General features: G+C 49.4%; 1 protein-coding gene across 3 annotated transcripts in view; it reads left to right on the forward strand.

The window, feature by feature from the left end:
- DLGAP4 (DLG associated protein 4) overlaps positions 1–23161 on the forward strand; it is a 132560-nt gene that overhangs the window by 91694 nt on the left and 17705 nt on the right. Inside the window, exon 1 of one of the 3 annotated variants that reach the window (XM_042886651.1) lies at positions 249–347. The exons of the other annotated variants lie outside the window; for them this stretch is intronic. Within the exon in view, the coding sequence (XP_042742585.1) occupies positions 317–347 (31 nt within the window). The 5' untranslated portion in view covers positions 249–316. Of the gene's footprint in view, positions 1–248; positions 348–23161 lie in introns of those variants that run through there. 3 annotated transcript variants of the gene reach the window in all.

Raw genomic sequence — 23161 nt, forward strand, 5'->3', positions numbered from 1 at the left:
GGGTGCGGGCGGTGACGCGCGGGGCGGTCCGCGGCTTTAAGGCGCGGCCCCGCCCGCAGCGCGCAGCCGGAGCGGCGGGCGGGCGCGGTGAGTGCGGCGCTGGCGGTGCGCGTCTCCTCCCTTGTCTCGCCGGCCGCAGGAGCAGTGAGCGCGGTCCGAGCCTGCGGCCCGCTTGGCGCCCGCCCTTCCTCCCGCCGCCGGGCCGGTTCTCCGCGCCGAGCGGCCCCGCGGCTCCCCTCGGTGGGGCCGGGCCGAGCGCCCCCGCCCCGCGCCTCCCCGTCTCTCCGGTCCCCTCCGCCCCTCCTTTGTGTCTCCCATGGCTTTGTGTCTGGAGCTCCTGAAGCAATGTGAGTGCCCGGGGCGCGGCGGGCGGGCGGGCCGGGCCCTGCATGGCTCCGCGGCGGCCGCCGCTCCCCGTCTGCTCCGCTTGCCGCCGCTCCCTGCCCCGGTCGCCGCCCCCGGGGCTACGCCGCGCCTCGCCCGCCCCGCTTCCTTTCTCCCCCGCTTGGCTCTTCGCTGCTCCGGGGCTCCCGGCCGAGTCTCGCTCCGCTCCCGGCCGTGCCGTGCCGTGCCGCTGCTCGGCAGAGGGCGAGGGACGCTTCTCGTGGGAGCGGGAGGTGCGGCCCCGGGTCTCGCTTGCTATTGAGCTTCCCCGCGGGAGCGGGACTGCGGCGGGCGGGGAGGAACGGCAGCGCCGGGCGGTCGGGCCGTGCCGCGCTCCCATCAGCCGTCCGGGGTCGCGGGGGGTCAGCGGCCGGCCGCCCCGGGTCGCCGCTTAGGCCCGTCGAGCGGCCCCTCGATGCCGAAGGAAGCGAAATAGCGTTTTTCTGGATCGCGCGCTTCCTGATGTGCTGCTGATCCTTTTCAGGGAGCCGGTGGGGCTCTGCCTCCCGCTGAGGAAGGGTGTTGTCTGGGTGCCGAAGGCTGAAGCTTTCCGTGCCTGTTGCTGCTAAAGGCTGGCGCTCAGCGGTGTGCCAGGCTGGCATTCTCTGTTGGGAAGTGCTGCTTTGGCCTGGGACGAGGCCAGGTCTCGGCTGGGGCTGCCTGGTGCTGTGTCCTCCTCCAGGGCTCCTGCCTTAGGCTGGGTGCTTCACAACAGAGCAGCAAACATAGCTCTGGAGGCAGTGTGGTGTCAAGGCTGGGTGGGTTTCACATCTAGAGTTCTGAGTGACTGTAACTCTTAGTTTCTACTGCAGCCTTTATTGAACGGCTCAAAGAAGAGCATTATTTCCAGAACCCATTTCACTTATTCTGTGAGAATATGGACCTTGACCCTGGGAAATGTGTATCTGAGTCAGGAATGAAATCAGGATCTCTGGCTCCTAGGCTGTAACTCCCCAGTTAAGAGATAAAAATAAAAAAAAATCCTACTCCATGTTGCATTGGATCCTAAAAATAAGGCCAACCATGTGGAATGATAATGAGCCAGATTGCCAGTTTGTGCCAGTCGGCGGACTTGGTTCTGTGGGGTCTGCTTGGTGCCTGTTCCTGCAGCGGGTGCTGGGAGGAGGTCAGGCTGCTGTCAGTGTGTGGGGAAAGTGTCTGCAACCAGGGCTCACATCCAGAAGGTAATTTGTGTGCGTGTATTCTGCAGTGGTAGTCAGGAGGACATGTGTGTTGGACAGGTGTTGGAGGCACGGAGAACCTAGAAGCACATTCTTTGTTAAGATACAGTGCTGTAGAGCTCTTCAGGGTGGTACCTGACTTCTCTGTGTAGCAGAGATGCGTCCACACTGCGGGCCTCAGAGTTGTCATTGTGGATTTGCAGTCTGGAGGGTAGTGAAAATATGGGGGGAGGGAGTTGGAGTCGTGCAGCCCTCACAGCTCCAGGTCCAACAGGCGCACTGCAAGGTGCGCTGGGCTGTGCCTGTGGTGTGGCCCCGGCTGTGGAGCAGGCAGTCAGCTGCTGGCTGAGCTGCCTTGGCCTTTGCAGCTGTGGGTGGGTCAGCAGTTGGGAGCTCAGCTGCCAGATCTGCACGTGCACATCAGGTTCCATGGGCTCTTCTGACTGCTTAGCTCAGGGTTTTTCACCTGCTGCTCCAAGCTCCAACCTGCTGTGCTGTGCATAGAGACCTGGTGCTCCGTGAGCTCTGAGCTCTTTGTGCTTTTAATAGAGAACTAATAACTGCTGAGCACTCACAAGAACCAACTCATTATTTGTGTCCTGCATGGATGTGTGCTGTTGGAGCCCAGCTCCTCGCGGCTGGAAGATAACTACTTGCTGGGCCTAGAGGTGCTCTCTGTGTCCATTTGCAGGGCCTCAGTGGTGCTCTGTGCAACCTGCAAAACAGCCTCAAATGTTTTTAATGGATTGAGGAGGCATAATTGGATTCAGCGCAGTGCAAGTTACAGTAACATATGTGAGCTGGAAGGATTAAGGCTGTGCAGGCGGGTGGCCTTGTTCAAGAAAGATCCACTTTAATATCTGCAGTGGAAAGTTGTCACTGTTTTTTCTGTCAGAGCAGATTTAAAAAGGAAAGGGAGAAATACTAAGTATAACTGTGGTTTGCTTTGGAAGGAGATTAGTGTTCAGGCTATTGGATCAAGTGAAGGCTGTACTGAGACTTGGGACAGTAGCAGTGAACTTGGGTCCCTCTGGTACAGCTCCCAGAAGGTGCTGATCCTCCGCTCCTGCTCTGCACCTCGTGGTGCAGTGAGGGGACAGCAGTGCTGGAGTGTTGGAAGTAAATTGTCCTTAACTGAGCGGAAGTCAAAACTATTTGCAGCTGTGCTTGTTGGTGAGAGAGCAGGCACGCTGGTGCTGTCTGTGTCAATTCCTTTTGCAGCATTAATGAATTGTTGGGCACTTGGTGCAGATGAGCATGCTGAGTGAACCTTTCCTTCCCTGGAGGAGCAGTAGGTGAAGGGAGTGATTACTCCAGAACTGAAGTTTGGGCCTCAGCTCAGCCCTCTGCATCTCTGCCCCAGGATAGGGCAGTACCAGTGGTTCCGTACTGCAGGATGGGCTGACAGTCACTGTCTGGGGTAGGTGAGGAGCAGCCCTGGGGTGATGGTCCTCACCTGCAGGTGGTACTGAAGCAGGAATGCAGTGGGGAAGTTTATCTCGGGATATGCTGGTATAGTCACCTGGAACATGCGAGTGGGGGAAGGACAGATTGACCCAGCGCTGTTTAACAGTGAGCTTATGTAGGGAATTGAATGCAGCACTGTGTTGTTGCTCTCTGAGCTGCTGGTCTTCACTGAAGGTCTGAAACTTGAGCAGGTGACTGCTGGACAGGGCTGGAGAGGGAATTGCACTCAACATGCCTTTTTCTACCCAGGAGAGTAAGTGAAATTCCTTCTGGAGGTTCTTCCAACTTCTGTTGGAGATAAGACTCTGGCTGCCTTCTGCCAGGTCTCCCTGAATTTGTCCTTGCAGTGTTTGGGTACTCTGGAGGAAGATAACAAGTTTGGATTTCCTCCTGCCCTGCCAGGCCCCTTGCTTGGTCTCACAATGTGAAATCCCCATGTAAGCATACCAGGTGCAGGAGGGATGCCTGACACCTGCATGAGTTGAAGTGCCGCAGCCTGCACACTGCTGCTCCCCCTAAGCAGAGGGTGCATGCAGGAACTTGATGCTCCTCATTGGCATACAGGGTCCCAGGGGTTAAGCTTGTCACCTCTTCTCGCAACACCAACAAAGATTTTAAAGTCTCTTTGCAGTGGACTTACCAGAAACGGGACGTAGCTTGCTCCATCAGACAGCAGTGCTTGAAGAGAAATAGTATAAGGATACATAAATTTAAATTACCTCTAATATTTACATGAAGGACATGCTGACTGTCTGTCTTGCACATCCTATTTAACACTCTTCATTAAGAAGTTCAGGTTTCATTTCAGTGATCTTTTCTTTTAAGCCTAATTGTAAGAGATCAAAGCTTAAGTTACTGTGTTGTGCCTCCAGTTTGAGGCTGACCAAGAAACTCCAGTGATGAGTGTTTCAAAGGTAAATTCTTAGTTGTGTGAGCCTGTCAGAGTGTAAAATTAAAGCAAAGACTAGAAGTTGAGTATGACTTCCTACTGATGCTGTCACAGTGCAGGTGACACTTAATGAAAGCTGAGAGGTATTTAAAAATTGATAGAAGGGAATTTTCAATGGGAATTGTTGTCTTGAGGTTAGTCAAACTTTTGAGGAAGTTATTTGCATTATTTTTTTTATATTCTGGGAGCAATTGAGGTTCTAACTGAATGTAGCCCACGTGAGGTGTTACTGAGCTGCAGATGATCCCAGACTTCCTAGCCAGGGTGGGAATATCTATGGTTGCATTCCATTCAGACTCAAAAGTGAGAAATTACAGCGTGGATATTCCATCTCTCCTAAGCCTTATGAATAAGGTAACTACTGATGTCTGAAGCTTGAGGAAATGTCCCAGGCATGGCAGAGTTGTGGGGTTTGTGAGCTCTCCTCTGAAGGTGCTGGTGAGGAGCCGCCCTGCTGCCTGGCTACTGGGTCTGCTTCTGCCAGGGCAGCGTGCATCAGAGCAGCCTGGGTGCCAGCACACTGCTGTGCAGCTGCTCTCCCTGCTGCCTGGAAGGTTGCTTTGGTCCCTGTTTTGTTAGGAAGCCTTCTCTTGTTTGAACCCTGAGGCTTTTCTCAGTCCCTCAGTTTGCCTAAACATGGGGTCTCGAGTCACAATGGTTTTGTCCAGGAACTTTTCCAGGTTTTTGTGCTCTGTATTGAAAGACTACCAGCGCTTTCTTGCTTGACCTGCCACTCTAGGAACAACCCTGGGCTCAGGTTTATGCCTCTTAGCACTGCTGGTCAGAGCGAAGCGAGCTCCCGGCAGCTGGTGTAATGGCCCAGCCCCACACAGTGTGTGGAGTGACTGTCCTGGGAGAGGGCAGCTTTGGGAAGAAGGTGCTGGTGACTCAGGGCAGGGCACTTCTTCCCTGAGTGCCTGAGCAGCTCCTTGTCCTGGTCACTTGGGAGAAGAGTGACAGGCAGTGCTTGTGCATCCAGAGCTGTGGTGTTGGACAAAGTAGCTGCTGGGATCTGAAACCGTTGAATTTTAGTGATCTTTCAGTTTGCAGTGTGCCAAGAGAAAGGCCTTGAGGTGGGAAATCCCAAGTAGCAGGCAGTGCAGAGGTGTAACCTGCAGCCTACTGCCTCAGCCACAGTGCTGCTGCTGTTGGCCTTGGATTTGCAGTTGGCACCAGGCTCCAATGTTTGCATCTCACTGACACACGGAAATCTTTTAGGGCAATCTTTTAGGGCGTTCTGTTGGCTGCCATTGCTAATAGTGATGTTATGCCATACTTTAGCCTTTATCACTTCTCTGTTAACTTGCATACTAGAGACAAGTGCTCCAAAAAGCTCTATATTGCTGAGAGGAGGCTGCTGATGCAGACTGGTGCAGTTCTACTCTTGCAGAAGATATTCCTTGAATCAAAGCAAGGCATCAGATTTAGGAGAAAAAAAAAAAAGGGAGCCAGGTCATTTTTAAGTGCAAGCATCCAGCCTGCTGAGCAGTAGTGGTGTGAGGGCTGGGGGCCCTACTGCCTGGGAGCAGCTCGTGGCTGCCAGCAGGTGCGCCAGTGTGAGGGCATCAGTGGTTGCTGCATTGGCCCTCCCTGGGGAGGTGGGGATGCACAGTGCTGCCCTGCACGCTCCCTGCCCAGGCCAGGTGTCCGTGTCAGCAGGGCTGGGGCCGCAGCAGGATGTGGCTTTCTGACTGCAGCCCATTTGCAGGAGGCCCAGGGCAAGGTGCGGAGCTGGGGCAGCCTCCCCTGACCAGTGGCAGCCACAACCTGGCCCCCACCCTGCTGCTATTGTGCTTGGGTCATTTGGCTCACCTGGAGAGAAGGCTGCTGGCTGCGCAGGGGAACCCCTTCCTTACCTGTCCAGGGTGACATAGATGTGTGTCTGTTGCCTTGCCTCTTCAGAGTGCTGTGCTTTGAGCTGAGCTTCTCTCCTCCTGTCAGGACAGAATGGGGCCAGCCATTTATGCTGCTGGTGTTGTGACAGCAGCAAACTTTGAAATGCTGTCTGCTTTCTTCTGGCTATTTGTGTGCTTACCTTTGATTTTTTTTTTTTTTTTTTTTTTTCCCCTGTTTTTTAAAGTCTTTGAATATTTAGGCTGCTGGGAGAGGCAGCTCTCAAAATAACTTCAGAGGCTGGTTATCTCCAAATATTGTTTCCATTTCTCTCAGATTCTTCCCTTTTGTTGGTAATGTCTTTCCACTGCAGCAAGGTCTGGCTCACACTAAATCACGCGTTCTGCTCTCTTCTAGCTCTTGATCTCCTAGCGAACGTGGTTGGGTATGGGTGATGGCAGTTGTTCTCACAGCCAGCAAATGTGGTCGCAGCTCTGCTGAGTGAATTTGTGTGCCAGCAACACTGAAGCCATACTGAAGAATGAAGTAACTGTTCTGGAGGGGTAAAGCAGTGGTTTATGAAATGTGGTGCCCCTCAGAGGCTATCCTGCAGGTGGAAGCATGCAGGTTTGTGTTCCTCTGCAGCTTGAGCCAATGGTGTCTGCAGGTGGCAGGTGGCAGACTAAGACCTGGAAGTATCACAGGACAGCTTGTTTTAATGTCAGTGACATGGGTTGCTGTTAAGGCCTTGACTCGGGCTTCTTCATGTGAAGTGATGTCACCAAGCTGAGGTAGGAGCTGGTAAGTGTTGTGTACAGCAGCTCGCTTGGGTGGTGGATTTATACTTCTGCTGTAGTTGTTAAGGGTACCTGTTCAGTGTGTTTTATGATAATTCTTATGATGTGATGATTTTTCAGCATCACTTTAAACTGACTCAGTTTTTGCCAGCTGTGCCTTATCACAAAACAGCTGCCATCCTGATGACTGCCCAGCCTCTGCATGCCACAAGTCAGCCTGTGCTAGGACTGCACACTGTTTTTCCTGCCAAGGGTGACAGGCATCTCCTTCCCACTGAATCACACAGGAACAGAGTAGGTCTGCTCAGTGCAGTGTTATCCTAGAAGGCTTAGCCACTGCTGGTGGTGAGCATGGTCAGTATTGCTGTGCTCCAGCTGCTGTGTTGGGTGCAGATGTTCTCACTCCAGCTAGCCTTTGTCCTGTAGCTTGCACCTTCAAGCTTGCTGCCTCTAAACCAAGCATGTAACTTGCTGCAGTGTTTGGGCTACCTGAGAAATGTGGCTGGCTGAATTTATAGACAAGTAGAGGAGCCTGTGACTTAAAGCCCAACTGTGGCACACTGCAAACTGACATTCTGTCCCAAGGGCTCCCCAGTAGCAATAAGTTTTTCCTGGTCAGCATATGCTGTAAGAGGGAGTGGAGATCAGTTAGGGAATCTTCCCTGACTTAAATTCTTTTGGCTTTGCTGGGAGCGCATCCACTTACAGTAGTGGAGATTGGTTCTGTGTGTCTCTTACTGCTTTGGAAGCTGAAAGCAATGTAACATAGATGCCTAGAAGGTGCAAATCTCTTTCGCAGCCATTTCAAATCCCAGGGCTGTGCCATCCTTGAAGTTAGTCTTAGCTGTCGTGATTCACTGCATGGGTTGGCAACCTTGGGTTGGTTTCTTTTGTGTTGCCCCCACATGTGTGTGCTAATTATAACCAGCTGAAAGGCACTTGAGAAGATTTGCTGAGGAATAATGGGCTGAGAAGCCTCCGAAGCGTGTGGGCAGGCTACAATGGAAAGGGGAACTCAGTGTGAGGGAAGAGGGGAAAAATGGTATCTCTGAGCCAGGCTGTGCTCAGCATTCTTAAAACTGGGAAAGGTGCTAATGATATCATGGATCTTCCAGTCTACAAGGGCTTCTTATTTATAGCCTTGGTTGGGGGGTTTTGGGTTCACCTGGCAAACTAAAAGAAAGATTTTCTTTGTTGGAGAGACATGCTTTCTCTAACAGCTTCTCTCATTTCTGTCAATTACTATGGCTCCAACCACAAAAGAGCTTTCTGGTTCTAATTGGCCTCCTCCTGCTCTGATTCCGTTGTGTTGCTCTGTTGCCGTGGAGACGATCGTGATGTCACATGCTATGGCATCACTGACAAGTGGCTGGGAGGCAGTTGTTAGTGTTCACCCTCGCCCCAGCAGTCAATAGGTGGGAGGAGAGCTGGATAGAACTTGGGAATGATACACAGCTTTTAAACAGGGCCGGGCTGCTGTTGCTTCGGGAGAGACACGATGGAAGAGGTAATATGACTGCTTTCTAAAAGTTGTTCATCAGTATGTCTGTTGTGTTGAGCATACTGTAAGAATAATAATAATATGGCAGGAAGCCCAAAATCTCCAGCTATCACAGTGCTACTTCACTCGAGCTCTGTTAACAAATGTTTGTGATGCCAAAACCCAAGTACCCACTCGGCTGCATTCCAGTGGTGCTGTGGTGGGTCTGGGCTGGGTAACAGGTACCCTGAGCTTGTCTGCATAGCTCTGATGTCAGTCCAAAATGCTGGTGTGCCGGTCAGAGTGACTTTAGGGGTCTCAGTAGCTTTCCATCACTTCTGAGACAGCAGTTTCTTTCCATTGTGGCATTACTTCAGTGCACCGAGGGGTAGCAGGGTGCTGCTACACAGTGAGCTCATGAAGGCCGGCAGGATTTGACTTGTATGTCCTGCGTGAGCTCAGTGGAGACGGCAGTGTAGGAGAGAATCGGGCTTCTTTCATAGCTTAATTCTGTCTTTTGCCAAAATGCTGGGAACTTGCATCTCATTTCCTGGAATGCCGTGACTCATCATTGCTAAGACAATGTTTGAGAATGTGTTCTGGTTTCTGCAAAGTCCTGCACGCGTTTGTCCCTAGCTTTATCCATTTGCTGTAAGCTGTCAGGCTGTCTGAGCACGTGGCACAGTACACTGTCTTGAGCCTCCTCAAATATTAAATAGTCTCCTCTTGGCTAGCGGAAAGCAGGACTCTATTTTTGGTGCTTGAGCTGGCAAGCAGATAGCTATTTTTTTATTTTTCATCGTTGAAAAGGGGCCTCGTCGCTGCTGCCACAGAAGCACGCTGCCAGTAACTTCTCTCTTTGTGTTGTGGATTTCCCTGTCCATGGGCTGTGCCTGGAGCTCTGGGATGAGACTGGGGTGCTCATCTGCTGTGCGCAGGGACCTCGAGCACTGCAGCTGTAGCAGTTCTTTGGGCTGTTCTGGGCTTTAAGCACTCAGGGCTGGTACTTGCTTGGCAAGCACAGTAGTACATCTTCTCCCTTGTGCTTTGCTTGTTTTAATCTGCCTTGTGTTTAGACCAAAGGGATACAATTTCATGTAAGATGGAAGCTAAAACAAGCTGACTTTTTCAGAATGAGAAATTTCTGGCTGTTTTCCTGAAGGGATCAAAACTGTTTTTCAACCATGTTGCTGACAGATGCCTTTTTCTCATTTACTTCCTGAATTGCTGGCCTTTAAGATGAAAGGCTATAGAGCACAAAGGCAATGTCCTTCACAGGGTCTGTCTGGAACCTTGTAAGAACCCTTCATGGAGGGAGGGGGGGATGTGGCCAATAGGCCAAATGCATTTGATGTCACGTTAATTTGTAGTGGTTGATCATACTGCAGCTAGCTGTCTGGCTAGCTTGGTTACAAGCTGAAAAGGGTAGGGGTGTTCCCACCTGACATAGGCTGGGTCTGGCCTGCTGGCTGTGAGCAGCTTTACTGAGGATACCTGACTAAAAAAAAAAACTGATCTGGAGGAACTGTTGCACTAGGAGGGAATGGATGCTAAAATACCTAAGATTAAAATTGTTCAAGACCAAAGTTTGCAGGCAGATGTCATTCAGGAAAAAATGTTAATAGCTCTTCTGTAATTATGCCTAGTCTGTGAGTCTGTGTTTTTATCCAGTTGTGTGTGTGGAATGGAAAGCTACCTCATCTCTGGGAAGGATAAGACAGTTTCCCTTATATACAGCAAAAGAGCGAATACCAAAGTATTTAGAGATTTCCATTAAAGGCTGGGTTTTTTTTATTTATTACATGTGGTCTTGTCTGAGCAGTTATCCCAACAAATTCCTCTATTATGTGATCGAGTGGCTAAGAAATGGGTTGTTCCTTCAGAACAAGGCTATGCGTGGTGTACCTTATCCTCCAAACCCGTTTCTGCCCTAGGGAGTTACCTGTGGATGAGTCCATGATCTAATATTCTCAGCTGCTTTGTTCCTATGCCAGCGATGACTTCTGGCACACTTGAATACCAAATACACATCAGATAATCTGACCACTAGATAACTTCCACTGCTGAGTTCTCAGTAATCCATTATACGTAGTCAGCTTGGAATATGTGATAGAGGCTGCTTTGTATTCCCATCTTTCAAAAATATGAAGTGCCTGACTGATGTTGTGATCCTTGAAGAGGCAGCTTGGAAGCTCTTCTTTCCCTGTCTATGCAGCAGGTAACTTCTGCCAGTGGAAAAGGGCTTCATCCAGCTCTGGAACAGACAGAAGAGGAGCAGCTCTCACGAGTGACAAATCTGTGTTGCGTACTTCGTGATATGTTCCTCCATGGCTGCTGTCACACAGCCAAAGGAAAACTAGGTCAGCGTTGTGCTGCTTTGGAGAGCAAGGGGCTGGCAGGAAAGGCAGAGACACCAGTGCTCCAGCCTCTCCTCTGTTCCTGGTGGCAGGTCTATGCTGCCCACCTTGGACTTCAGATACTTTAACTTGTGTTTGCCTTCTGTGATTTCTTCCTCCCCCGTGCCAAACCCTTTCTGCTCAGTATACTTGCAGTTTTCTCAAATGTTACATGCCAGGCTGGATTGGCTGGCATGTAAACCAACTGATGTACTGCAGGAGGAAAAACTGAGATGCCAGCCAAGGTTGCCTAAGCACTTCAGGGTAGGGCCAGAAATGAGTTAATATTCTGCAAGTTGATGTGTTCTGCTGTGTTCCCTGAAATGCAGACATAAGGGCACGTATCTGCCACTCAGATAAGTTTAAAAAGACGTTTGGCAAGATGATTGCCCATGGGATGGTAAGCAGTTTCCAGGTTTAAGAGGGAATAGTGGGCTACTGGCATCTTTTGCAGGATGACCCTGCAAAATGTATCTCATGTATCAAGGAAAACAGGGTTCCTGTCTGAAAGTCAACATAGTGAAAATTGCTACAAGTTTGGGCATCTTTCCAGCACTGAAGTTTCAGGCATTCTTTCAGCAGCAATTGGTTAAGGGTTGTGACACCAAATGTTTGTTCAGATTGCAAGTCAGCAGATCATGCTGCAAGCCAGGGCCTGGAGATGAGAATCAAGTCATCTTGTGCGATCTCTGATAAAGTCTTCTGCACTAGAGCTGCCTGATCTGTAGCAGCAGTGGTCAAAGCTGAACAGTGTCTGCAGACATCCCATGGAGGTGGAGGTTGACAAGGTATGGATTTGTGCTCAAAGCAAGCTTGTAGAGAAAAGCAGATGATGCAGAGCTGTCAGATGCTTTTCAGAAGATGGCTAAAAGGGGAGTCATTTAAGCACATCTGAAAGTCCCAGGTTAAGCCGCCATGCTTCAGAGTGGTAGGGTAGGCCTTAGGTTTTGTGTTGTCTCTTCACTGCTTGGTAACAGCTGGCCAGTGAGTGACGTGAGATAATGAAGTCCTTCCCTCTGCCTATAAGCGAATCGTAAAAGAGCCTTATCTGCTCTTTTCCAGTCCCTCACCAAAGGGGAAATAACTACTGAGCCCAGGTTTGTTCTTCCTGGGATCTTTCTACCTGCATTGAGCGCTGCTTACAGTAAGGTGTCATGTGCAGGGCAGGCATGAAGGAGGCAGGGGTAGTTAGTACTGTGCTGTTTCAATCTTGAAGTTTTCCTGGTCTAGCCAGTAATGACACACTTCAAGGATGTGAATCAGTTGTATCAGTGGTATTTGCTTGCTGCCCAAACCACAATGCAGTGGTGAGTAAGGATAGGATGGGGTGGATACAGAATAAGGGTAAGGACAGAATGGGTGAACAGTACTGGTGGCTCTGCTGCGTGGTATGGTCTGCTGCTGGAAGCTGAACTGCCAGTCTGCCTCAGTGCTGCTGAGCCTGCCTGGTTCCAAAGCCTCTGTGGGGCTGGAAGAAGCAAGTCTGAAAACCTGCAGGCCTGGCTGCAGGCAGCATAACCTCCTGCATCACCTGTCCCCATAAGCTGCAAAACTCTTGTTGAGTCTTTGTCCAGATTTTCCGTATCTTTGTCATTTTCCTGGAGAATATATGCCGGAGGAGCCCGTGTTGTATGTTTAGTCTACTTACTGCACAGAGTTGTTTTGAGCTATTAGTAGCCTTAATTTGAAGGGCCTGTGGCTGCTGTTTGGTCTCCAGCACTGAGGTTCTCTGAGCCTGTTGATCCATGCAGCAGCTGATTCATGCTGGGCTCAGCTCTGATCTGATTGACTGTGACAGCTTCTGGCCGTGCTGGCGGAGCGTGCCTGGTGTCACGGGCAGGGCTGGGCAGTCTGTGGCCAGGGGTGCTGATGGCTGTTCACAGCCTGGTGAGCTGGTGCTGTTGGCCTGTGGTGTGCAGTGCTGAGGGTCAGAGCTAAGGTTTCTATGTATGTACAGTCACGAATGTAGGAAGGAAGTAGTCCAGCAGGATCTACAGAACTTTGTGTGCTCAGCAGTGCAGCTTGTACGTATGTGAGATCTGTCTCTGCACAGTTTGTACTTGGTTCTGTCTTTAATTAAAAACTAAAGGTAGAGTACATTTTTTCCTCTTCCAGATCAGGTGTATGAGTAGTTTTTGTAACTGGCTTTATGGTAAAATCCCTCTGACAGAACAAAGGAGTGATTTTTTTTCTTTCCATGGTAAGAAATCTCTGATTAGGTCCGATTTCTCTGGCATTGTTAAATACTCAGGAAAGTGGGATGCTTGTTGATACACTGGGGCTGGTACTCCTTAATCCAGCAGGCACCAAGGCATGGGAAGCGGGGCTGCTTTTCCCCAGGTCCCTGGTACAGGCTGCTCTGAGTGCTGCGGTCCCAGCTGTGCCCATGCTCTATGCTGTGGTAGCTGAATTCTCCCTGTTTCCCTACCACGTACATATTTCTTACCTTGCACCCATTGCTCACCATAGTATTACACTTTGTGGACTTGTCTGTGGAACCCACCAGCTGTAAGTACAACTGGGATGGAAAAGGGGTCGATGGGAGGCCGTAATCTCGTAGGGAAACTTTTACTTAGCTTTGTTTGTGGGCTCTTTGAAGTGTCACCCTCCAGTTTCACACTTTGCTTTCTGTTTCACTCCTGAGTTCTGTTTGCCACCTTTCCCTTCTCCGGCACCTTCAGAGAGCCAACAGGTCAGCTTCCCTTTCTGTGAAGGGTCTGAATGTTCAGGATGGCAGGGGACCTCATAAGCTGGGGGTTGGTTGTCCGAGGTGATAAGTCAGACTGCGCATTTGCTTTAAAATTTCAGAAGCAATTGTTCCATGTCATTGCTCTCACATGTGTACCTAACAGAAATGAGTAGTAATGCATAGAGCATACATATTCTACATGTGAGATCAAAGGATGTGTCAGAACTTTTAATATCCCGAAGCTTTTTGCCTCTAATGCGCAAGAGCTGAAGCCTGAGGCAAGTTTGCTCATTCTGATTTAAAAAAAATATATTCTCTAGTTAGTCAGACTACTGAGAGTTTGCACTAATAACATTCTGGGTTTGAGAATAGCACAATTTGCCTAACCAAGCCCATCTCTAGCTTTAAATGCTGTCATCTTCCCGTGCTCTTACTCAGTACTGAGTGCTGTGTGTGCAGGGAGGTGGCTGCTCCTGGTACCTGGCTGGACAAGGAGAGGGTGGAATGTCCTGGAATGTGGCTTCTGAGGAAAGAAGTAGCACTCTAATCAAGTGAGAAATCCAGTCACTGTGCAGATTGTCACCGTGTCAAACACTTTCCTTAAATCCTGCTCTGGCTTTGAACATCGCTGCAGAAGGAAGCCAAGAGAGAACAGGTCAGGGTCCTTAGACTTCAGTTTATCCATTCAGGAGCTGTTAGCTTGGTGAGTGATGCTACTGGACCTTCCAGGGAGGTTTGGTGTTGTTTTTTTTTTTTTACTGCGTCTTCCAGAAATAGTGCTATATGCCTAGGCAGCTCAGCATCCCCAGAGCTTGAGTGCATGATGTTTTTGTGCAAAACCTTCCTGCTCATTCAAAATGTGTGGAAGGGCTGGATCTAGTTATTTCCTTCTGCACTGCCACAGCATGTGAACTCTCTCCTTCAAACAGGGAGCGTTTCTAAAGCTGTCACACAGAGTAGTCCTGGGGGAGAGACTGAGCATACCAGAGACGTGTCCTGCAGGACTGTGGTTTTGGAGGCTGTGCTATTTTTCAAATGTTTGATCTTGTCAGCAAAAGTGGTACTTAAATTAACAGAATGCTAATAATTGTATTGCAAATTACTGTCTGCTTTCTTTTCTGGCTGAGAGAAGCCACATATTAGGTGGATATTTACCTTTTTTTCTACCTGGTGAACTGACTGTTAATCCCTGTAGACCAGTGACATGGCTGGCTGTGGCCACGTGATGTCCAGACATGTTTTAAGAGGTAACTGGAGTCACACACAGCATGATGGGGAATAGGTGGCAACTATAAGGATGCAGTAGGTAGGAAAGGGCTTTGACCCTCTGGACTGCTTTTATAGCCCTGCTTGTCTTCCAGCCTGGAGCTCTGGCTGCTGTCCCTTAGGTCTGCAGCCACGCTGCTCTTGTTGCAGTGGACAGAGTGGCTTGACTGAGCTCATGTTCTCTATTGTGCTGCCCATCTAATGCAGTGCTTATGTAGATCTTACAAGTGCAGTTCCTGGCCTTTTTGCAGATCTCACATGCACTGATGCTCGCTGTGGGAATTTATATGGCAGACACTCTCTTTAATGTTGCTCAGGTGCTCACTTTCTTGGTGCCCATATGAGCAGTTGACAGCTTTTTCAAGTGTTCAGATAATGACTTTCTGGTAAGAAGTCTGCTAAGGTAGGCAAATCATGTTGAAATCAAACCATGTCCTGGCATAAATTCTCCCAGCGTGAAGGCTGCTGTGTAAGGTGACTCACTTCTGCTGTTACACCCTTTCCCCAAGGATAAGGCATCCCTGTGATGGGAACCAGATGAGGGAGCTGGCCCGGGTTGTGCTGGACTTGATAGCAGATGAGTCAGATATCTAATCAATTAATGTAATTAACAGTTTGCAGTAGAATTATCTCCTCTAGCTGCCCTCCTGGTTGTGCCTACAGTTAGAGGGGACAGTCCTATGGCACCCAGAATTACTTCACAAACTCTTCCAGGTGTCTTGCAGCATAAGTTGCTGATGTTGCAGTGGTGGAAATCTACTGATGAAGATGATGCAATCTGCTGGAAGCTTGCAGTTAAATAACCCCACAAGTACTCTGCTGCTCCCTGTTGCAGCCACCTCGTTCCAATGTTCCCACAATTAGATAACTGGCCACGCATCTATTTACAGAGCGGTATCCCAAATAACTTGTTACTGTTTTGTTCCCACAGCTGTGCTGTGCATCTTGGTTACAGATGAAAAAATAGAAGAACTGAATCTCTGTTGCTGTAAGGGGTGGGTTGGACTTTCACCCATCAGTGCTTCAATGCAGCGTTGTTTTCGGTCTCTTGGAATTTGGGCTTGTTGGGGTGAAGCTTGTCTGCTGTCAGCTCATGGGTATCTTACATCTTCTGCAAGTCTGGCCAGAAACTGGACGGTTTTACAGCACTGCCTGAAGCTGGGATTCACTCTTGGTCTGTTTGTGTTGAAGTCACCAGCCCTAATGAGCAGGGAATAGCCAGTGGTGCAGGAAGGGCTCTCCTGGCTGTGTGCTGGCACATCTTGTGTGATGTGCTGTGTGATGGAACAGCTTGTACTGGATGTCATCTCCAGACAACTGGAAGAAGAGGAGGTTATCAGGAGTAGTCAGCACGGGTTCACAAGGGGGAGGTCGTGCTTGACCAACCTGGTAGCCTTCTATGATGTTGTCTCTGGCTGGGTGGATAGGGGGAGAGCAGTGGATGTAGTCTACCTTGATTTCAGCAAGGCATTTGATACTGTCCCCCATGACGTCCTTATAACAAAGCTGAGAAAGTGTGGAATAGATGAGTGGACAGTGAGGTGGGTTGAGAACTGGCTGACTGGCAGAGCACAGAGGGTCATTGTTGGTGGTGCAGAGTCCGGTTGGAGGCCTGTAACTAGCGGTGTTCCTCAGGGGTCTGTGCTGGGTCCGGTCTTGTTCAACATCTTCATCAATGACCTTGATGAGGGGATAATGGCCACCCTCAGCAAGTTTGCCGATGATACGAAGTTGGGAGGATTGGCTGACACGCCTGAAGGCTGTGTTGCCATTCAGCAAGACCTGGATAGGCTGGAGAGCTGGGCAGAAAAAAACCGGATGAGGTTTAACAAAAGCAAGTGTAGAGTCTTGCATCTGGGGAGGAATAATTCCATGCACCAGTACAGGTTGGGGGGATGACCTGCTGGAGGGGAGCTCTGCGGAAAGGGACCTGGGTGTCCTGGTGGATGACAGGTTGGCCATGAGCCAGCAGTGTGCCCTTGTGGCCAAAAAGGCCAATGGCTTACTGGGGTGCATTAAAAAGAGCGTGGCCAGCAGGTCGAGGGAGGTGATCCTCCCCCTCTACTCTGCCCTGGTAAGACCTCATTTGGAGTACTGCGTCCAGTTCTGGGCTCCCCAGTACAAAAAAGACAGGGATCTCTTGGAAAGAGTCCAGCGGAGGGCCACGAAGATGGTGAAGGGCCTGGAGCATCTCCCCTATGAGGAAAGGCTGAGTGAACTGGGTCTGTTCAGCCTTGAGAAAAGGAGACTGAGAGGGGACCTGATCCAGGTCTATAAATATCTAAGGTGTGGGGGGCAGAATGGCGAGGCCAGACTGTTTTCAGTGGTGAGTGGAGACAGGACAAGGGGAAATGGCCAGAAACTGGAGCATAGGAAGTTCCGCACAAACATGCGCAAGAACTTCTTTACAGTGAGGTGACGGAGCACTGGAACAGGCTGCCCAGGGGGGTGGTGGAGTCTCCTTCTCTGGAGATGTTCAAGACCTGCCTGGATGCCTACCTGTGCTACCTGGTGTAGGGAACCTGCTTTGGCAGGGGGGTTGGACTCGATGATCTCAGGAGGTCCCTTCCAACCCCTACAATTCTGTGATTCTGTGATCCCTGGCATTCAACAGGAGGATGATTCCTCTGCAGCTGGGTGCTGGGATCCCCATGAAACAGGCAGAGCATAGCAGTCCTGTGTGTGGTGGGAGTGGGAGAAAGCGGGTCCCAAGGCTGCCCATGTGTTGATTGCTGAAGAGGAGCAGCTTTTTGGACCCTTGTTGATTTGACAGACACCTCAACCCCACGTGCTGGGGATTAACATCACAGCCACAGCTTGAGCAAGTGGGAAAGTGTCCAGCTGTCATCAGATTGGTTTCCATCTTCTGCTCACACAGGACACCTGAAAACTAAGGGCTTTCCCACCTCCAATTTGGTGCTTTCCCACCTCTTTACTTACCACAGCACTATTAATTTCAGAAGCACTGTAGTTGTTTTTGGCCTTTGAAAGACTGATAGGGAGTAAATGATGTTCTTCCCACACTGAAGTATGGTGACAGAGCTGACAGCATGGTGAATTCTTTATATATGTATATGTGAGGATGAAAATTAATTTCTGCAGCATACACTCCAGGCCTGTAACTTCTTGTTATAGGATCAGTTCCAGCATTCCAGTTCCTCAGCTTCTTGACAGCACTTCTCTCACTAATGCCTGCAGAGGAGGGGCTTCTGGTGGAGTTACACCTTTCTTACCAACCTTTAACTAAACCCTGACTGAGACTTCAGAGCAGCCTTCTCGTAAGGGATGGAGCTCTATGGTCTTCAGTTGCTTACAATTGGTATCGTGAGTCATAATCTAGCAGATGTCCCAGGTCTTCTGGCAGCCTTGATGCAAGGAACGTGTCTGGTATCTCTTCCTCTGAAAGTGTGGCTTTGTTTTCTAAACAATCTGAATGTTTTCTTGAAGGTGCTTTATAAGAAAATGTAGAAGAACTGATTCTTATGTTTCCCTGTCCAATATCACTGGCCTCAGAAGTGACCTGAGCTACTCAAGTGTTCCATCCCCTGGCAGTGGTGTCAGAGTACTGGGGGCACAGTGCTGCAGTGTGAGCTGAAGGCTTGGCCTGGGGTTTGCTCCTGGTTCAGCCTGAGATGATGACAGCCTCCCTCTGCCCTTGTGCTGTGCCCGTCTCTCACAGAGGTGCTTCTTGTGTCTCACCTCGACCCAAACTTACAAGTTAAAAACTGGTGTTCTAGGCCTATGGCTACATGATGACAGCTTGATTATTTTTGTGTAGCAATTCTTGTTTTCTAAGGACACAAGATGAAAGCACTTGCTGGACTAACCTCAGAGAACCTGACCTGGTACCAGTCTATACTGGGGACTTTCTTGTAATAGCTACGTTATAGCTCTGTGCTCAGAGAACCCTTTGAGCTAGAGAGGGCAAAGGCTGAGCTGAGGGGAAAGCTCGCGTCAGAATACTGGCATTGGAAGAGTAAGCAGCTACTAGTGTGAATTTCATCCTACAGCCAGCGTTGGTGTTTGACAATTGGCATGAAGTGGCTGGCCAGATAGTGATGTGCTCTAGTCCTGTAATTATTCCCTGGCCAAGTGTGGGGAAAATGGCCAAGCTGAGAAATAGTTCCAACCTTGGGCAGTCCTCAGAGTGTCTGCTCTGGCTCTGCTTTTCAGGGAGCTGGAGAGGTGGCTTTGTTCACTGAGCTGGTCATCATTCCCTTTGGTGTCTGTGTGAGACAAAGTCAGGCCAACACCCAGTGCTTCTGCAAGGCCAGCTCCTTAGCCAGGGAAATCCACAGTGGTTTTCTTGCAAGCGTCTTTATCCTTGATTTGTGAGGAAGTCTCCACAAGGAGCGGTTTGTGCAGCTTGCTCAGCTCCTGCAGGAAGACTCTCCTTGGCCTGTACGCTTTTATGTTGTCTCTACCTTTGTATTCCAGCAGCTGTCTGAATGCTCCAGCTTTGCCAGTTGGAACCACAGGGTTGTTGTGAACAAGTCCCAAGACCTGCCTGTCAGTATCTGTGGTGTTCTCCAAAGGGGTTGGTGGCACAGCTCTTTGGCATATTGGGACCCTGAAGACCCCTGCAAAAAGACCTGTATCTGCTGTCTAGAACTTCAAACTTGGTAAATCCCTGGTATGAGAAGCAGGGCCGTAGCTGTTTACCTTATTTTTGGTGTGTGACTTGCGCCTTGTGTCAAACTCAATACCACAGGTCTTGTGTTTTTGCCTTTGTACTGCTCCTGTTATTGCTTAGGTGGTTTTGTAATTAACAGAAGGGCTTCTGCATGTGTTTAGAGCAGGACTTCACAACCAAAGAAGAAAAAAACCTGCTGATGTTTGTGCTGCTTGGGACAAGTGCAGATGACTGAGACAGCCCTGATGAAACTGATGTACATGCTGGAAGGGGAAGCTAAAGACGAATAGGAAAGAGGAGCATTTTGGATAGACTTTTGAGGCTGTTCCATGCTCCCTGGAAAGCTCCTGACATCTGTTTACAACTCTTCTGACAGAGCAGCTGGAGGAGGTTTTACAGTGCCTTCCCAGAAGGCTCATGCAGCCCTGGGCAGTCAGGGGAACGCCAGTGAGATTGCATAGCTGTGGCTGAGTAGAGAGATTTCTTCCAAAAGCATTTCTGGTAAACTGTCTTCCACTGGACCAACTTCACAACTGTCCGGCTCAAGTTCATTCACTTTACCTTCCTTAAGCCACTCTAAACCAATGCTTGCTGCCTTCTTCCAACCGGGCCAGACTGACAGCTTCCATTGGTGCTGTGAGACAGATTAGGAAAAACAAAGCACCAATGCTGGAAACCTTGCTTGGTTTACTAGTTGATGTTTCAGCCTTACAGGTGGAGTCCCTGCAGCAAATGTGTTGAATAATCTATGGAACAGCCCTAAGATTCCTGAGAATGTGATCTGGACAGCGTTTGCTTTGTAGTTGGAGCTGTGCAAGAAGTGGGTTGAAGGGTGTGGAGAGAAATTGGTGGTCTGTCAACTGGAAGAAAGTCCCAAGCAGAAAACAGGGCTCAAACTGGGAAAAGCAATGTTGGGAAATGAAGCCCTTAAGTCTTGCAGCATGTAGCTTTCAAGACAGGAAAACAGTGTGGGGCAGCTGAGCAAAGTCCTGAACACACCATGGCAGACAAGATGGCGTGAGAAGCAGCATAACTAAGTGTTGTTCAGACTTGTTGCCTAGTAACTGAATCTGTTAAATTGATGTGGTAGGACTGTTAGCCTCTCCTTTGCATCCTTTTTCTAGTTACAAGCCTTCAAAGTGCTTCCTGGCGAGTTCTGCAAGCTGGAGGACCAGGCTGACGTGGGTGTGGGTGAGCAGGTACTGCATGCATGACTCCAGGCCTTTCTCCTGCTGCCTGTACTTGTGGCTGAAATGCATTGGTCTGGGCTCAGATTGAAAGACTGCAGGGACTCTTCAAGGCAGTGCAATGGGAGCCTGGGGTTTTGGAGCCCCTGGTAAAAAGCAAAGCTTGTTAATGGCTTGAAGCTGTTCAGGTCAGAGTTAGCTTGGCGTGCTTGCAGAAGACTCCGTTGGTGGCTGAGGTTTGTTGTGCTCTTTCATTTTGGAGCCTGGAACAGTGGTTTCTTTGTCTCATTGTCTCCTTGATTCCCAAACAAAGCATTCCAGAAAGTTTAGTCCTGATACCTCCTCCCTTTGGAAGGGTGGGAGAACAGAGCATTCTCCTGGGAGTGTTTGTGATATTTGAAATTCCTAGGAAATCACAGTTGAGGACTCTAGGCCTATAGGAGAGCGGTGTGAGCGAAGTCACTGGAGACAGTCTGTGCTGTCTGTCTGCCTCCTCTGTGCCTAGACAGAGAGAAGGGATGTTAGAGCTCAAGAAGTGCAGCTTTGTTGGAACATGGGTTAGTTCATGAAGGAGCATGCTGAAAACCAAGCGATGATAACAGCTGTGCTTTCAGAAGCTTTCTAATAGCTTATCCAAAAGGATTAGAAGGTTGAAATATTTGCTTAATTGCCTGCTGTGGCTCTGAGGACTGACTTTGTCTCCTCAGATCAGATGAGGGGTGCGCAGCATTGCCAGTTCTGGTTGGCGCAGCAAACTGCTGTCAAATTTAATGCTAATGGTGAAGGAGAACCTGATTATAGGAGGCCTTTTCTGCATGTTCATGTTGTGTATCTTTTAACTAATGCTGTATTAGACTGAATTAGAATATGGAATAGTTTTCTCAACCTGGAAAGCTTGTCCTGTGCTTCAGCTAACAGAAGTTTCCCAGCAACTTTGACTTTGATTCTTCAGAATTAGCATAATGTTGCCACATCTTGGTTTGTACATTCTTAAGGCAGGAAATGGCTTCAATTGAATCTAAATATTAAAACCTGTTGAGACGATTATAGCTTTGACAATGTAAATCTTGAGTGCTGGCTGCCTGGCAGGAAATTTCTGAGCAAGAAGACCCTCCTGACTAATGTTTAGACTTTCTCAGGGTAGGTAAACATGGGGAGAAGCGTATCCAGGCCTGATGCCTTTCCCATCTCCCTTGCACGGAGGCTGTTGTGCTGTTGTCTGCTTGTCTGCTGACACATGTGCTTTCCCTGCCCCTGTGGGTACAGGGTGTGGTTTGTTTGGAGCTTACAAAGAATTCCTCATCTCTGGGTGTGGGGGGAGTTTTTTCCATAATGTTCTGGCAAAACCATCTCTGCTGCTTTTCTGGTGGCATCACTGAATAGTTGCCATAGCCTAAAACAGCTGGAATTTCATCTTGTGTGAGCAGATGCCACCAAGTCCCCTTCTGAGGCTGGATAACATTTGGAACCCAGTAGCTGAATGCTGTGGAGAAAATCTTGAGGCAGAATAAAGTGACAGAGGATTTCTCCTCTTGCCTCAAGGTTTCTCGCCAGCATCGGTGACAGTTTCTACCTGTTCTGTCTGCTGTCTGAGGTAGGCTGGAGGACTGCTGCTCCTGGTAGTGAAGCCATCCCTGAGGAGTCCCACTTATACCAGGGGAGCAAACAAGAACCGAGATGTTGCTGTCACCAGTGCAGCCCTGTTCCTGTCAGCAGACTGCGATAACAAGCTGCTGCTGGCTGCCATCAGCACTCTAAGCACCCTCTTAGCTGGTTCTTCTGTGAACAGCATTTAAATGGCACACTTAGAGTAATGGCAACCCATCCCCACTGATTCTAAAGCTGTCTGCTGGTGGGACCAAGACAGTACGGTAAAAACTGCTGCACTGGGGACAACACTTGACTGCAATTCCCCCAACATCCTGCACCAGCTAGTGGCAATGTGCTTGGGTGCCCAGAAGCTCTAGGGGTGGCTCTGCCATGCTCCTGTAGCTGCAAATAGTCCTGGACAACAAGTGGGATGGATGAAGAAGTGTGGGCAGTAGGGCAAGGGGGGGGGGGAAATCCTGCTGCTCTGTGCTGTGAGACCCCACCTGGAGTACTGTGTCCAGATGTGGAGTCCTCAGCACAGCAGAGAGATGGAGCTGTTGGAGAGCATCCAGAGAAGAACCACAAAAATGATCCCAGGATGGAACACCTGTAAGTACAGACAGAGAGCTGGGGCTGTGCAGCATGGAGAGAAGGCTGTGAGGTGACCTGAGAGCAGCCTGTCAGTATCTAAAGGGGAGCGACAGGAAAGAAGAGGACAGACTCTTCAGCAGGATCTGTGGTGACAGAACAAGATGGAAGGGTTTCAAGATCAAAGAGGATGGATTTAGGTTAGATGTAAGTAAAGAGTCTTCTGCAGTGAGGGTGGTGAGGCACTGGAACAGGTTGCACAGAAATGTGGATGCCTCATCCCTGGAGACTTTAAGGTGAGCCTGGATCGGGCCCTTGGAAACCTGATGGAGCTGTGGTGTCCTTGTGCATTGCAGGGGAGTTGGGCTAGATGACTTTTAAAGGTCCCTTCCAGCTCTAGAAATTCTGTGATTTATGGTGGGACTGGAGCATGTTCACTCAGCCAAACAGGAGATACATGGGAAGTACTGCAGAGTAGCTATTGGTAATGTGCCAGATGGATGAATCCCTCTTTCTTAGCAGACAAGCAGTTGGGTTGTTGCACTTGCTCAACTTACTGCCTGTACTTTGAAAGCTTGCAGTGTTCCTCATTTGATATGGGAATAAATGCTTCAGAATTACTACTTTTTTTTTTTTTTTTTGTACTTGAGAGGTCAGCAGATGCTAAAATAAGTCTGAATTGTCGAGCTTTGACATGGGCAGGAACAGACTTGGGTTAACA

The sequence above is a fragment of the Lagopus leucura genome, unplaced genomic scaffold (genome assembly GCF_019238085.1).
Source record: "Lagopus leucura isolate 7727_CA_CO unplaced genomic scaffold, USGS_WTPT01 Super-Scaffold_100060, whole genome shotgun sequence".
Classification (NCBI taxonomy): domain Eukaryota; kingdom Metazoa; phylum Chordata; class Aves; order Galliformes; family Phasianidae; genus Lagopus; species Lagopus leucura.